At 39.9% G+C, this 14,411-nt stretch overlaps 1 protein-coding gene across 1 annotated transcript; it reads right to left on the reverse strand.

Moving 5' to 3' along the window:
- Positions 1–926: 926 nt before the first annotated feature.
- On the reverse strand, positions 927–9,492 carry LOC121944445 (melanopsin-A-like). The gene is made up of 9 exons (XM_042488231.1): positions 9,326–9,492; positions 7,151–7,284; positions 6,827–7,030; positions 5,773–5,944; positions 5,000–5,161; positions 3,132–3,239; positions 2,839–3,001; positions 1,729–1,875; positions 927–1,643 (listed from the first exon to the last, which is right to left on the reverse strand). Exons 1-9 carry the CDS (start codon positions 9,490–9,492, stop codon positions 1,245–1,247), a joined length of 1,656 nt encoding a protein of 551 aa, XP_042344165.1. The 3' UTR covers positions 927–1,244.
- Between the last annotated feature and the right edge of the window lie 4,919 nt (positions 9,493–14,411).

Raw genomic sequence — 14,411 nt, forward strand, 5'->3', positions numbered from 1 at the left:
GAGGGAACAGTGAAGCATTTATTACACAACACAGTGTCCACACAATGAGCAAGACATATTCAAGTCACCACAAAGAAAATTCAAAAAGTTTTATGAGACACATTTGACTCAGCTTCATTTTTTTGACCAGTACTACCAGCCTCACATTACACCACTGTCTCCTTGCAAATGAAAAGTTGGAGAGGTCCACATGGCCTGAAGAAACTAGGCTACTACAACAATACAAGAATTGAATATACATACTTGTTATACCATTAAAAAAAACAGCCTCGCAACCTAAAATAATTGCTTTTCTGTCCCTTCTTAGAGTTGTTGTAACATTTTTTGTGATAAGAATAAACAGAAATCTTGTTTTTCTGTTCATGTTTTCACCATGACATGTCCGACTACACTGCCACAGACGCTACCTGTATTTTATTTTATTTTGATGTTGTTTGTGCAATGCTGTTTTCTGTGTTATGATTTTGTCATGATGTTGTATGCTATTATTGACTTTACTTACTTTCTCCTCTTTATGGCAATTTATTTGTTAATTTCCTGATTTTATTTCTCCTTGTAAAGCACTTTAGTCAAATTTAGTTGTTTATTAATGTGCTCTATAAATATATTTGACTTGACTTGACCTTTTCCCATTAAGGCGCATGTATAACCATTGTTTCTTACTAAACTGGCCTAATTTCGGATGCAAATGTCCCCTCTGTATCAGTCTCCAGAAGATAATCTATGAAGTATGCCTAAATGTAAAAGAATATAAACATTTTAGCCCAAAACTTACATCAAAGCGACATCGACTTTAGCTTGAATAGCTAAACTAAGGACCTGGTATGTCAAGCTCGGGCCCAAAACTCATGAAAACATGTTGTAACACTGTTACACTGTCATTTTTTAGGGATCTAATAAAAATATTCTGCAGCCCTTGCTGCCCCTCAGGGTGCACCTGTCCCTGCCAAAGTCTGACAAACACTGCATACCAGAACCAGGTCTTTCTGTTTCATTTTGCATACCAACTTTTCCTCTGCACTCCAGTTATCTTAGCAACAGAGTGTCACTGACTTACAGGCTGAGTCTGAAAGCAGAGACAGACAGTAGATGTTCATTTTAGTTGATGAATACTTTGTCCACAGCCAAAAGAAGTCTGGGCCTGTAAAGAAGAGTGTGGTGTCTTTGTGGTGACTAATGATAATAAATAACAAAGCTCCAGTGGAAAAGAGTACAAGGGCAGTTACGGTTCGGCCAGCAGCTGGTCAAGAGAGAAGCTCCACTGCCTCAAAGACTTCTGATGAGAAGTTCAGGCTGACAAAAACATTGTTCTCCATCGCCTCAACACTCTCCTCTAAGCAGACACTGTCATGGTTGATGAGGCTACTTTCAGATGTCGGGCTGATGACAATTATGCGTGGGACACCATGAGGTGACCTGTGATCAGTGTGCAAGATTTTTCCAAAATTCAGGGAATCAAAAGAGTCGCTCTTGAGGCAATCACTGAGCCTGCCTTTCCTCTCTTGTGCATATGAAATCTCATTGGTCAGGCTCTGGCTGCGCTTCCTGGTAAGAACCAGTAGGGGGAGAGAAGCGACGGTGAGAGAACTGGAAACTAGTTCGTGGTCACAGGTGCTCGATGGGTCACTCATGGTAGATGGGTGCTAGCAATTTCAGAAAAAAACTGTTTGTTTAATCAACTGAAACATATTTAAGCTGTTTTAAATTTTTTATGTTGTGTTGTCTCACCTTCTCTGCTGGCTGGGTCTTGGTGGTCTTCCGCTCTATTTGTTTTTTATAGGACCTGCCTCTGGAGGACTGTCTGTATGATGGCAGGCTTCTGATGGAGGCACCTGACTTCCTTCCTAAAGGCTCCATCTCTACATCCCTTAAAACCTGTAAGACAGAACAGAATTAATGGCACTAAACTGAGGAAATTAAAGATGACGTCACCTCAGATCAGCTTGTAATTTTACTAAGTTGGACAAAAGTTCCTCTAAAAGTAAAACTCAAACTTTTTAAGAAACTAAAGCAGCAGAATGAAAAACATTCTCACAGTTGTGCTGGACATACTTCAAAGAAAATGTTAAAACATTTTCACCTTGCAACACAATTTCAATTGGATTGCAACGAAACTCATAAGTAAAAAAAACACAAGTGAAAGTTTTATGCTTAATCTTGGATTGTATTTAGCTTTTAGCCTGTAATGAAAAATGTCTGCTCTGGCTGTCACAAACAGTTAATGAGCTATTGGAAGACTCTCAAAAACTGCTCTCTTTTTTTTTTTCCAAATCATCCATCTCTTTATTAAAAAGAAAACAAAACATGAAAATAGCAGGGGACTTTTATTTAGATGAAATTCAAGACATTAACACCCTAATTTGATGCCGAAAAGGCAAAAATTTGTGTGTTAAAATTGTTTGTTGCTGGCACGTTGGTATCTCAAATTTGGTGTTGGCATCTTATGCCAAAACCACTGACAAAACGGCAGTATTTGACAACTTGGGAATGACAATGGGCTGGTAGGATTTAGGGGCATTTATAACCACGCACGCACGCACGCACGCACGCACACACACAAGTATATCTTTCACAACAGACAGACCAAACAGTAGTTTTACACTGGCTATTTACGTCAGCCACTTTAGTTGTCCTGCACGTTTGGCACATGGGAGAAGTTTCAGGTCTGCAGCCTCACCGCTAAATGCCACTTAATCCTACACAGTACACCTTTAAGAGACTGTAAAAGTACTCCAAAAACATTTCAAATGAAAGAGAGTTCTCATAATTAAATCAGATCAGTGATATCCACTACAAGCCATTTCATAGGACAACAAAATATGGCTAAACAAAGATTACCATGTCAGAAGAAGCTGAAATAAAGTGTGTTCTTGATGCTGTGGACTGTCTGCTGATGATGGAGTCCCTGTAAGAGGACTCGCTGATGGAGGAGGAGATGCATTCCTTGCGAGGAGTGGGAGACAGAAACCACAGACAGGGAAACTTCTCTGCCAGAGTCATCCTAATAAAATACAGAACAAAATAAATTCATAGATAGGCTCAGTTTATTATTAACTGTTTACAAGATGTAATACAAGCTGATAGAGAGTGAAAGTTGAACTGGAACAGAACAGCACAGATTCATCAATTACCTGTATTTGTTGTGTATAATAGCATAGATGAAAGGGTTGTAGATGGTGGAGGCTTTTGCTATAATTGCAGGGACAGCCTTGGAGTACGGAGACAGGATGTTGGCGTGCCTTTATGAACGAAGAACAACAGCAGTTTGAACAAAATGTGTTCATTTTGTAGTCGTTTGTTTGTGGCATGACAACAGCAAATGCCCACCGCAACCCAAAGTTCCCCTTATCTTTCTATATTTTGTAACACAATGAAGGGGCATATTGGATCGGGGATTATCTACAAAAGTGCCAGCTGCCACAGAGGGGTGATTTCAGTCCATGTGATCTGGTGTGTGTGTGTGTGTGTGTGTGGGGGGTGTCTTTTTCCTGCTCCCTTTAAGTGAGCAGGAAAAAGATGTCATTTCAAAGTTACACAACAACACCTCATCCTTATGTATGTCCCAGGAGATGCATGTGTTTACTTATTGTTTGATGCGTTGGATAAGGACACATGAACAACTTCACCGTCTGTTGTAGGTCACTCATACTTGGCCTCTAGCTGACACAATATTATATAATGACACATCCAACGCCATGTTGGGGTGATTTTTATCTAAATTGCCAGCACACCATAATAGAGAGTCAGAGTCAAGTATGGCAGTGACAGCTCTGATTGTCTCAAAGAGAACCTTTCTAGAAGCAGCCACATAGAAATTTAACTAGATCAAACATATCTCACCAGATGTTATAATGGAAAGGCAGAAAAGAACGACATTTACATTTTTGTAATATTTGTTTGCAGTTAAACATGAAAATCTGTCGCCTCTGATGCATGCAATGTCCAAAGTAATTCAAACTTAGAGATTTAGGCAAAGATATTAGATTCGAGAGGAAATTTGGAAACCCATTTTAAGCTTTGGATGGTTTTCCAATGAACCTGCAAATGCTGCATGTAGCGCAGCAGAAACCTTCTGTTTAAGCTACATCGTGGAGGTTGTAAACCCGTTTACTTGTGCTGCTGTAGCACAACTACAACAGCTTTTCCATGTAAAATTTATTGAGCAACATGTTCAGCATGTAAACATGCAGAGAACACTACGATGTGCCTAAAGAAATCTCTGGTCGCATTGAAAACTCTTTCAGCAGGTGCAAAGAGCCTGTGCTCAAATGAGACCAAATATGAAATGTGAACTGTGTGGTTTTAACTGTGAGGATATCAGATTTTCACTACATGATTATGGTAGACAAAAGTACTCAGTAATGATAAAATTGCAACATCTGTAGAAAATTGTGAAAAACTTTTCACTTTTTTGTGCATTTGAGTATTTTTTGGTAAAGAAATTACACCAAAAATACGAGCGAAGGAAAATGGAAAGAGAGACAAAGAAAGAATGCAAAGAAACAGAAATTATTTAAGAGGCACTGGATTATTTGCGATAATCGCGATATTATCATATGTGTATTATTTACAATATGCCAATATTCTATTTCTTAAATAAAACAGTTATTGTCAATATCGGTATATCCTGACACTCCCGAGTTCTAGTGAAATTGTCTTTTCCTCAGCTAGCTTTTGTATGCGTTGTATGTATGTACTTGTTTGTGGTAGGAATCATAAATACTCTGTGATTTTGTCATCTTAATCTATTTTTCCCTGCATGCCTTATGATGTTTCCTGTATTGATGATCAACAGGTTACATCGCCATCACCTCAACAATAAAGGGTCATTATGTATTAAAACGTAACTTGTTGGAGTCTTCAAAGAACACTAACCACAGCACAGCAAAGTTACTATTACAGATAGAACATGCATAAGATAAAAAATATAATCTACAAATGTACAGGTTCAATGAAACCAATGCAGAGAAAACATTTTTATCTGTGCAATAAGTCTTACCCAGCCCAGGAAATCAGTGTGACGCAGGCGTACGGTGACCAGGAGAGGACATAAACCACAATGACAACAAACGCAATCTTTGCCAACTTCCACTCACTCCTCAGAGACTTCTGCTGGATCAGAGTGGATTTCCTCACCTGAGTCCCCAGACGCTCTACCTCCCTGTGGACAGAGCAAGGTGGAGGGGACAGGTAAGGAGAGAGACGGACCCTGAAGCAAATTTCAGATTTTGCAAGTAACACTGGACAGTTGAGCAAATTATGATTTCAACAACCTCTGCATAATCAAGAGTTGATTGATTGAAGCTAGCACTTCCCATGCAATGAGCTGTAAGCACCGGTCCACCGTTACTGACTGACTCGTGCAAACTTGTGGTCTTACATGTGTCATCTTGTCATGTCACTAACATTTACAAACTTAACTACTGACTTACAATAGGCATATTTGTATGTGTGCATGTATTACACACAAGTTTCTTAATTAGAGACACCTTTGTCTGAAACAGTGTACCTAAAGCAGACAGACAGTCTGAGATGTTGCACACTTTCATTAGACACAGTTTACACAACTACCTACTGTTTCTGTCAAATATGAATGCACCTAAAGTTACACAGTATACTGCGTTTTTGGAGGACTTGATTGAAAATTGACTTCTGGACTTTTTTAATGTGGTATTTTTTAAAAAAAATATCTGTCCTCATATATATTTTATGTATCTCAGAATAGTTACATACATAACATAGGCATACTCTTTGATGTAAGAGTTAGAGTACCTGCCAGTCTTCCTTATAGCTAGAAACATGAAGAGATAGCAGTAAAAGATGATTCCCAGTGGGATGAAGAAAACAAAACAGCACAGCATCATCGTGTAGCTCCTATTGGCCAATGTGTATGTGACATAATCCCATGTGCAAGATGTCATCAGGCCCTCCGGGATATAGGAGCCTAAAATGGCGAAAGAATATCACTGTATCACAGGAAGTAAAATATCAGATAAAATGTCAATGGTTCTGCATTTTGTTTGACAAAAGAAGCCAGTCGCCACAAGAAAATGCTTGCATTGTACATTTATGCAAACTGCGAATATGTGCATGTTTCATAGGTTTCATAGCCACATTTTTAAAGTGATGTAATATAAACTTGCTTTTGTCAGTGGGAGGTGAATGACATGGCACCTTAGTGAGAGACACCTGCCAAGCAGCAGACCACTGGTTGAAACCAACAACGCTGGTAATTTTTTGTTAAGCCTTTGCAACGTTTACAGCGATGTTTATGGCACCTTGCGCGTTTTTAGCCACACATCACAACTGGGTGGTTTTCAGATGGCACACTGCAGCATTACCCAGCAGTGCTTATGGCATTGAATCTTGGAGTTTTTTTTTTCAACACATCATGGCGTTCCTCAGCGATGTTTAAGCCATAAAAGCCAAAATGTTTTTTTTTCCTTAAAATGTTTTTTTTTCTAACCAGAACTGAAGGATGTTTGTGTCTAAATGAAACCACACCATCATCAAAGCACTGTTGAGAAACATTTCAACATACCTGCTTTAAAATGATGCATAAATGTAACATATCTGGTGTTTACAAAAACATACAATATAAATATTTTCTGGCAACTGGGTTGACACAAGACTACAGTAACTGTATTACTGCAGGTGGATGTGAATCGAGTATATTCATCCTTGCATATATTTTTCTAAAGCACAGGTCATTTGCCTGTTTCTCTTAGACTCTAACATGTACATGTCGAGTATTAACGTGCTTCACTTCTGTGGCCACAAGTAAAGGAGGATGATAAGAAAAGACATCCAGGTAGAAGAAACTCACTCCAGCCAACAAGAGGAGCCAGACTCCAGGCCAAAGAGTAAAGCCAGACCATGAGGATGGCCAGGGCGGTTCTTCGCTTGGAGCTCCAGTGTATGGACTGCAGAGGCTTGGTGATAACCAGGTAGCGGTCGATAGAGATGGCCAGTAGGTTTATCATGGAGGCAATTCCAAACAGGGCCCCACAGAACGCATACATCTTACAGCCTGCAGAGAAGGAAAACCTTTAGAAATGTCAACCACAACAAGAGCAGAATACTGTTTCATCGAATCTGTTTTTGACTGAAGTATGATTTGAAGATATTAGAAAACAAAGAGTAGCAGTACCCATCTCTCCAAACACCCATTCCTTGTAGAGACAGTTGATGAAGAAGATAGGGGACTGTGTGAAGGCCATGAGGAAGTCACTAACCGCCAGGTTCATGATGAAGTAGTTAGGCAGGTTACGAAGCTTCTTGTTACTAAACAAACACACACACACACACACACACACACACACAGGAAAGAGAGTACGAAAAGTTGGTCAGTTCGAACAGTATGCACCTTTTTTGCCCTTTGTTTGCTTTAATCAGTCAGACTTTGAGCTTTTTGACTGTCGCTTTTTCAGAGCAAGTTTAGTAAGATACTTTGCAACTTTAAGAGCAAGATTTAGTAATAATTTAATTTTAATTCAGTTAAAAGTAATCATAATGGTGTAATGATTATTCCTCTGACCATATAACCAATTAGTAATTATATATACTAAAAATATTTAGAATTTATTTTTTAAGAGGCTTTCTCCTTTTGGTTATAGAGATTTTGATCAAGATGTCAAAGAGCTAACAGAACTACTCGGGCATCTGTTGTACTAAATGTCTGTTAGTCATGCTTTTTTAGAGGAAGGAAAAGTGCCATATGAGTTACACTTGTATCTCTCAGTATCTTTGAATGCATAACTCAATGAACTGCTTAATTGTCAGCATGAATCAGATGCAGTTTGCTTAACTGGTCAACTCTGTGTGAACCTGCATTCACTGCAGCTTGATTAAGCAGCGTATTGACCTGCTGTCTGCCTCCACAGTTTTTTATTGATTAAAGCCCGTTTCTGTGTCCGCCAAATTAAAAGTGGCTGTTCGCTAATCAAACACCAAGCAATCAGGTTTTGTATGTGAGATCATCCTGTGAATACACTCGTGTCTACTTTTGAACATTTTCGTGTGTGTGTGTTGTGGCTGTGCATGAACGATACTACACTTCATTCCTGGAAAATCATCATATTGGGTGACATCTCACTTGAGAGACCATTATCTCCCTTTCTGTGTGTGTGTGTGTGTGTGTGTGTGTGTGTGTGTGTGTGTGTCTCTGTGTGAGAGAGTTTTCTTGGAACTCATAACATCATGTGCATTTCTGATTCAGTAAACACAAATTATCAGCACAACACAATGGAGAACCCATCTAATCTATCTATGGTGATGGACAGATGGAATATAAAAGCTCCCGACAATCCCCAGAAAACACACACACACACACACACACACACACACGCACACACTCACACACTCACACACTCACACACTCACACTTTCTGTCTCTGACCCAGTTTCTGTGGAACATTTAGCATCAATAGCACAATAAGAGGCCCATGGTCCAAATTACACAACTAATAACACAATATCCCTCTTTAACTTTTTAAAATACAGCTTACCTTTAAGAATCACAGCAATGTGACATACATGTGACTCTAAATGGACTGTATGAACTTAACAGCTGATTTGAACTGAAGTATGAATTTGATTTATTAAAGTTAAAAAAACATTTCAACAAATTCAAAAAGAAACCACATATACTAAACATACATTTTAATTTATTTAAAAAAAAGATAATATTTGGGGAAAAGCCTCAGCTGTGATCTTCTATGGCCTATGATCTTCAAGCTGCTTTGCATAAACATGTTTCTCCCAAAAGGCTGGAAAAGTTTTGTCATATTCAAGAAGATAGAACCTGACACCTTTTTCTACACAGTACTTCACATCATTTCTCAAGAATACAGCACAGAGTCACTCCAGTGAAAAACTCCTCCTTTTACATCGTTGCCATGCAACTAAGATGATTTTTCATGCAGGACACTAAGATGCAAAGATTATTTTACTGATAATCGCCAGCTTTTTGGAAACCCTTTGATCCTCTGGGGGATATAGAGACATGACAAATGCTGACCCTCACTCTGCAGTGAACTGAAGACAGTTGATTCAGAGGCTGTTGCCTCCTAAATCAGAAAGATTAAAGCATTTCTAACACCCAAGCCCACAAAAAGAACACCTCCTTTTACACATGCACACAACTCAGTCTTTCTGTCTCTCTGTCTCTCCATAGTTCTCTGAGACCAGAACATTTCAGTGATTATCACATCCCCGCAGGGAATGCTCAGACTATATCCACTGAAAAGAACAGGCACGCACAAATACAATGACTCAAAGCAAAAAAAAAAAACAACAACAACAACAAAAAACCACACTAACCCACCTATAGAAGGCGAACATAACCAGCGCGTTGCCAGTGATGCCCAGCGTCCCGATGACAAAGACGAATAAGGCGACGATGTAGTGAGCATGGTCGGGCACATCCACCTTGCTGAAGAAGCTGCTCTGGGTGTGTGCTTTCTCTGGCTCCATGCTCTCAGTGGACCACATGGTTCAAACACCTCATCAGGACTGCCAGCCTGGCAGGATGCACTGGGTTTACCAGTGTGTAAACTTTGTGTCTCACCTCCATAGTAGTAGCATTTGCTCCAGAGATGCAAGAGAGATGCACAGTATGTCCTTTGGATGGTGCTATATTGGGATCTAGACTGTTGAAGATTACTGAGGGGGAGTATAAAACATCCATTCAGTACTAAATATGAAGGAGCAGGTGATTTCCACTTTGTGAAGATGTGAAATGTCCATCACTTTTGGAGTAAAAGCTGGGGAAGAAAAACACTGTTCCGTACAAAGAAAAAATAATTGCAATAAACTGTAGAACATGAAAAAATGAACTTTTGTCCAGTTTTCGATGTCAAACATCTACAGTCCACAACCATTCAGTCATTAGTCATCTCCAAATATACCTCAGAAGCAACATTGTGTTATTCCGCTCTGCTGCAGTTCAGTAACTTGTCTTCTGCCTCATCTTTGCTGTTTGATACTCGGGTTATTGAGTTAACAATATACATCCAGTATATTAAGTCCCCAACTCGTTGCACATTGTCACTGTCCGTCCAATCAGAGTTCGCCTGCAGCCTCTTCACCCGTTACACCAGCTGTGCAACAAGCCCTGAATCAGTGGCCTGTCTCTGATTATCTCGCCAACTAGCGACTCCTAACCTCTCATCTCTCTCTATGTGTCTCTCTCAATGTCCCATGTTGCTCTGTGTTGCTCTCACAGCTCAGCCCTGCCCTCTTGTCATACTCTCACTCTATTTTCCTCAAACACACTGCCTCTCTCTCTCTCTCTCTCTCTCTCTCTCTTTTTCCAACCCACCCTTCATGTAATACAGCCCAGCCCTGAGCTCTAACCCTTAAACTCCCAGACTCTTACATAACACACATAATGTTCACTAATACCACTAGTATTAACAGCCATTTTAGCTTTAGACTTTCTAAGCCAGACATGCACACGATGATGCATGTGTGTCACCTTTCATGCCCATCAATTCCCGCCAGCCTGCAACTCATTACAGCCGGCAATTAACAAACTGACCAGCCTGCGAAACCTCTTGCACGCATGCGAGCAATCACGCATGTTCGCTTGTCCAAACAGTGCACGCTCTGCTCTCATTGTGCTCACATAGTCACCGACACGCACCGTCTCCTTAGGATCACTCCTGGAACCAAACTAATTGGTCTTCCCGATCTCAATGTTTATATACAATTTGCCACAAACCTGACTTGTCCAGAACAAACACACACTTCTCCAACATTTCATGCCTTTCCTTTAGCTGTAGAAAAAGGTTATTCATGTGCAGGAGGGCTCAGTGTGTAGAATTTGGGGGCATCTATTGGCAGAAATGGTATATAACATCCATAACTAGTATATGTTCATTAGTTTATAATCACCTGGAAATGTGAAACGCTCTAGATAGGGCCATTTGTGCTTTTATGTTTTCGTATCAGCTGCATTAACTGTATGAAAAAAGAACGTAGCTTGTGTTGTGTCATCCATTGATTTGTGGACTGCCATCTTTAAACCTGGAGTTCAGCCTTTTGGCCGTTATAAACTTGGATTTTTGTAAACAGAGGTGACCATATTTGTATGAGCAGCTGGTGCTGTGGAGGAGCGACAGATGGATCTAACTCAAAGACTGCAGCAACACCTTGCAGACAGCCTGTCACTCAAGCCGCCCCGCCCTTAAATCTGTGCCACTTTGGGCCTCAATAAAACATGAACGGAATAATTATCCGAATAATTATCCACCGTATATTAGTCGTGGATTTTAAAATTAGCTATAGAGACCAAAGCCACATTTTTGTACCAGGCTATGCATATTTATTTCTGTGCCCAATTGTGGCATTTAATTTCTGTAGTAAATGGTCATTTTAACATGGAGGTAAATAGCTAATGATAAATTGACTTGCCTTATTGCACCTGTTTAGTTATTCAAGCACTCAAAGCCCTTTCACACTACTTGTCACATTCACCTATTCAGAAACACATTCATACAAGGCCACTGTACAAGGTGCCACCTGCTACTCAGTTTTTTAAATATATACAAACACTTTCATACATTTGGGGTTCAGTATCTTACTTAGACATCGTTAATGGAGGAGCTGGGGGATCTAACCACCCACCTTGCGATCAGTTCAAACACCTGAGCCACAGCCAACTCCAAGGACTATGGGGATTTACTCTGTTTTGCAGCCAGCATCAAGTGGCCATTCAATAAACTGTAGTATTCGGTACTTCGCATTCATTTTATTTTTTGGCCTCGGAGGATGCTGCTTGGTCAAGCACTGTAATTCGCCTACATGCTGGGCACACTGGAGAAGTTTCAGTACTGCAACCCCACCACTCGATCCTACACGCTGGACTTTTAAAAGACTCTTAAATAACACAAACAGATAACCCCAAAGCCAAAATACCCATCCAGCAATTTTAAATGAGAACTCAATACATTCAAAGGCTTTATAAAACTCTTTTCAGTAGAATAATTCTGACAAGTCAAGACAGTCAGTGATATCTAAAGCCACTTTTACACAGAGACTGCGCTATACGGCTGCAACGAAGTCCTTTTTTAAACAGTGTCGGCATCATTCCACTCCAGTGTGTGATTATACACGGCATCGTGGCATCCCATAATCAAAAAGAGGCATCACAGGTGTGATGTTTAACACAACAGCGTGGGCCTCTAGAGTGACATACAATACATGCGCCACATGTGCCAACAATGATATAAATATCACAATCATTTACCTTCTCTGTTATTTGGCAGCTGATCTCGTCCTGTGCTTGGATCATAAGATCTACCGAAGCTCACCGTTTTACCAGTTTGTGGACATTTACAACCACTGATTATCTTCTCTGAATTAGCCGCTAATGGCAAACAGCTGCTTTTTAAATCTCCCATGGTGAGATTGCCAACATGATACAGAATCAAAATGTCAAAGCTCCCCACCATTTCTTTCTGGCTTTATGTTTTACACAGGCTGCGTTTTGTTACTACCTCCTGTCCCAGCTCTGAGGCAGGATCACTCTGTCCCCCATTACCGGGATCAGACATTATAGAAGTTGCTTTTACAAAGAGATGGCGTTATAGGGCTGCAACAAAGTCCCTTCTTTACACCACGTAGCTTTTCTACACAGAACCAACCAATGGCAGCATCCTTCTACTCCATTGTGTGATTATACACAGCATCATGAGGGAAAAGAGCTCCTGAGTCTCATCGTTTTCACAGTATGCGGACATTAATGACTGCTGTTCTTCTCTGAAATAGCTGCTAATTGCTAACAGCCACTTTTTAAATCTCCCTTTGTGTGCTCTCCAAGCTAAATAATCAAAACATCACATCTCCTCACCCATGTTCATGTCATAATGGCTTTATATTTTGCATAGACCTCGTTACGGCACTGTTACTGTGTCTGTTACCAGCTCAGAGGCGAGACTACTCTGTCCCCCCTTTGCCGCAATTATTATATATATTATATACATCATGCATTATATACAGAACGGCGAGGCAGCATAACAGTGTGATTTTCCCGCCTTGAACAGGAAGTGGAAATGCAGTTATAAAGAACATCAAGGCAGCATAACATCCTTATTAGGCACTGAAAAATGTGGATTGAGACTTATTTGTACACTCTATATGCTGCATTGTTTTCTCTCTTCAAAAAAGCGTATGGGATTTTTTCATTGGATTTTGGATGACTGCAAAAAAAAAATAAGCTTTGGTAAATAAACGTTTATGATATTTACATGTTTTCTTCAATAAGATAATCTTCACATATGGACTTCACTTTCAGGACTTTTGAAGTCTAAAGACAATATCCAGAAGTAAAAATGACTAAGCTAAAACAAACTCCGATAGAGTTGTGTTGTTAACACTACAAGGCTGTAAAGCCATGCTAGGCGCGGTTTGGCGTGATGACGCTCTGTAGTCTCATTCAGCCACTTGTTAGCAAGTCTTTTTTAAGACACAAAAGCTTCAAAGTCTGCAGGTTTTAGGGCTCATTACCGGAGTTCTCTATAAAATGTAAAAGCATATGCGGACAAAAGCTCAAACCTGTACTGTAATTTCAAAGCAAAATAACATTGTACCAACTATGATCTGTTTAACCATCAACTTACAGTGAATGAGGCAAATTGGCTTTAAAACGTGAATCTAAAAAAGTGTGCAATTTACTAATGTCATCAGGATCCACTGCGGAAGAGAAGATGGGGGCATTGTAAAGCCCTTTCCTGAATGATATTCTCATGACTGCTGACAGGATATGGGTCGGAAACACGCCTCATCTGCTGGTCATTGCTTTTTATGGTGCTGGACATGTTGTAAAGGAGATGAAGGGCGTATTGGGAGGTGAAGAATGCAGAGCTTAGACAGAGATGTCAACTAAGCCCCTGCAGCAAGGGATAGCCTTAATCTGCACACTGTGCATGCATGTGGATCAGTGTTTGATCTGCCTGGAATACGAACTTACATGATACTCTGCATGTATGTGTGTGTCATATGTGCATGTGAGCCTGCGTGCGTGTCTATTCATATACATGCATGTGTGTATATGTATTTGTGCACTATATGACACAGCATGCGCGGGCAGATGTTTACAGGGATTACATGTTGTAGGACTCTGGCGGCCTTGATGACCTAATCACAGTTGTTGTCTTTATGTTTATGTCAGAACGGTGGAGAAATATACAACAGGACATTTAGTGCTACAAATTGATTAATTTTGTGTATAATTCCTCATGTATGACCCTAGCCATCTGCAAACAAATATTTCAGATAAAGAGAGACCAAATGTACTCATTATGTAATCTAATAAAACTGAAAAGATACGATGTGAACTCCCATAAGCTAGCAAACAAATGTTTCTTAGTTAAAATGAAACATAACATAACAAAAAAGTGGAGATGCAC

This window comes from Plectropomus leopardus, chromosome 6 (assembly GCF_008729295.1).
Source record: "Plectropomus leopardus isolate mb chromosome 6, YSFRI_Pleo_2.0, whole genome shotgun sequence".
NCBI classification, from domain to species: domain Eukaryota; kingdom Metazoa; phylum Chordata; class Actinopteri; order Perciformes; family Serranidae; genus Plectropomus; species Plectropomus leopardus.

Coding starts and splice junctions, on each gene's coding strand:
- LOC121944445 (XM_042488231.1), bottom strand. CDS start 9,492: ATGTGGTCCACTGAGAGCATGGAGCCAGAGAAAGCACACACCCAGAGC. Junction 5,945..6,826: donor GGCTCCTCTTGTTGGCTGGA/GTGAGTTTCTTC, acceptor TCGCCATTTTAG/GCTCCTATATCCCGGAGGGC. Junction 5,162..5,772: donor GCTATAAGGAAGACTGGCAG/GTACTCTAACTC, acceptor CTCTGTCCACAG/GGAGGTAGAGCGTCTGGGGA.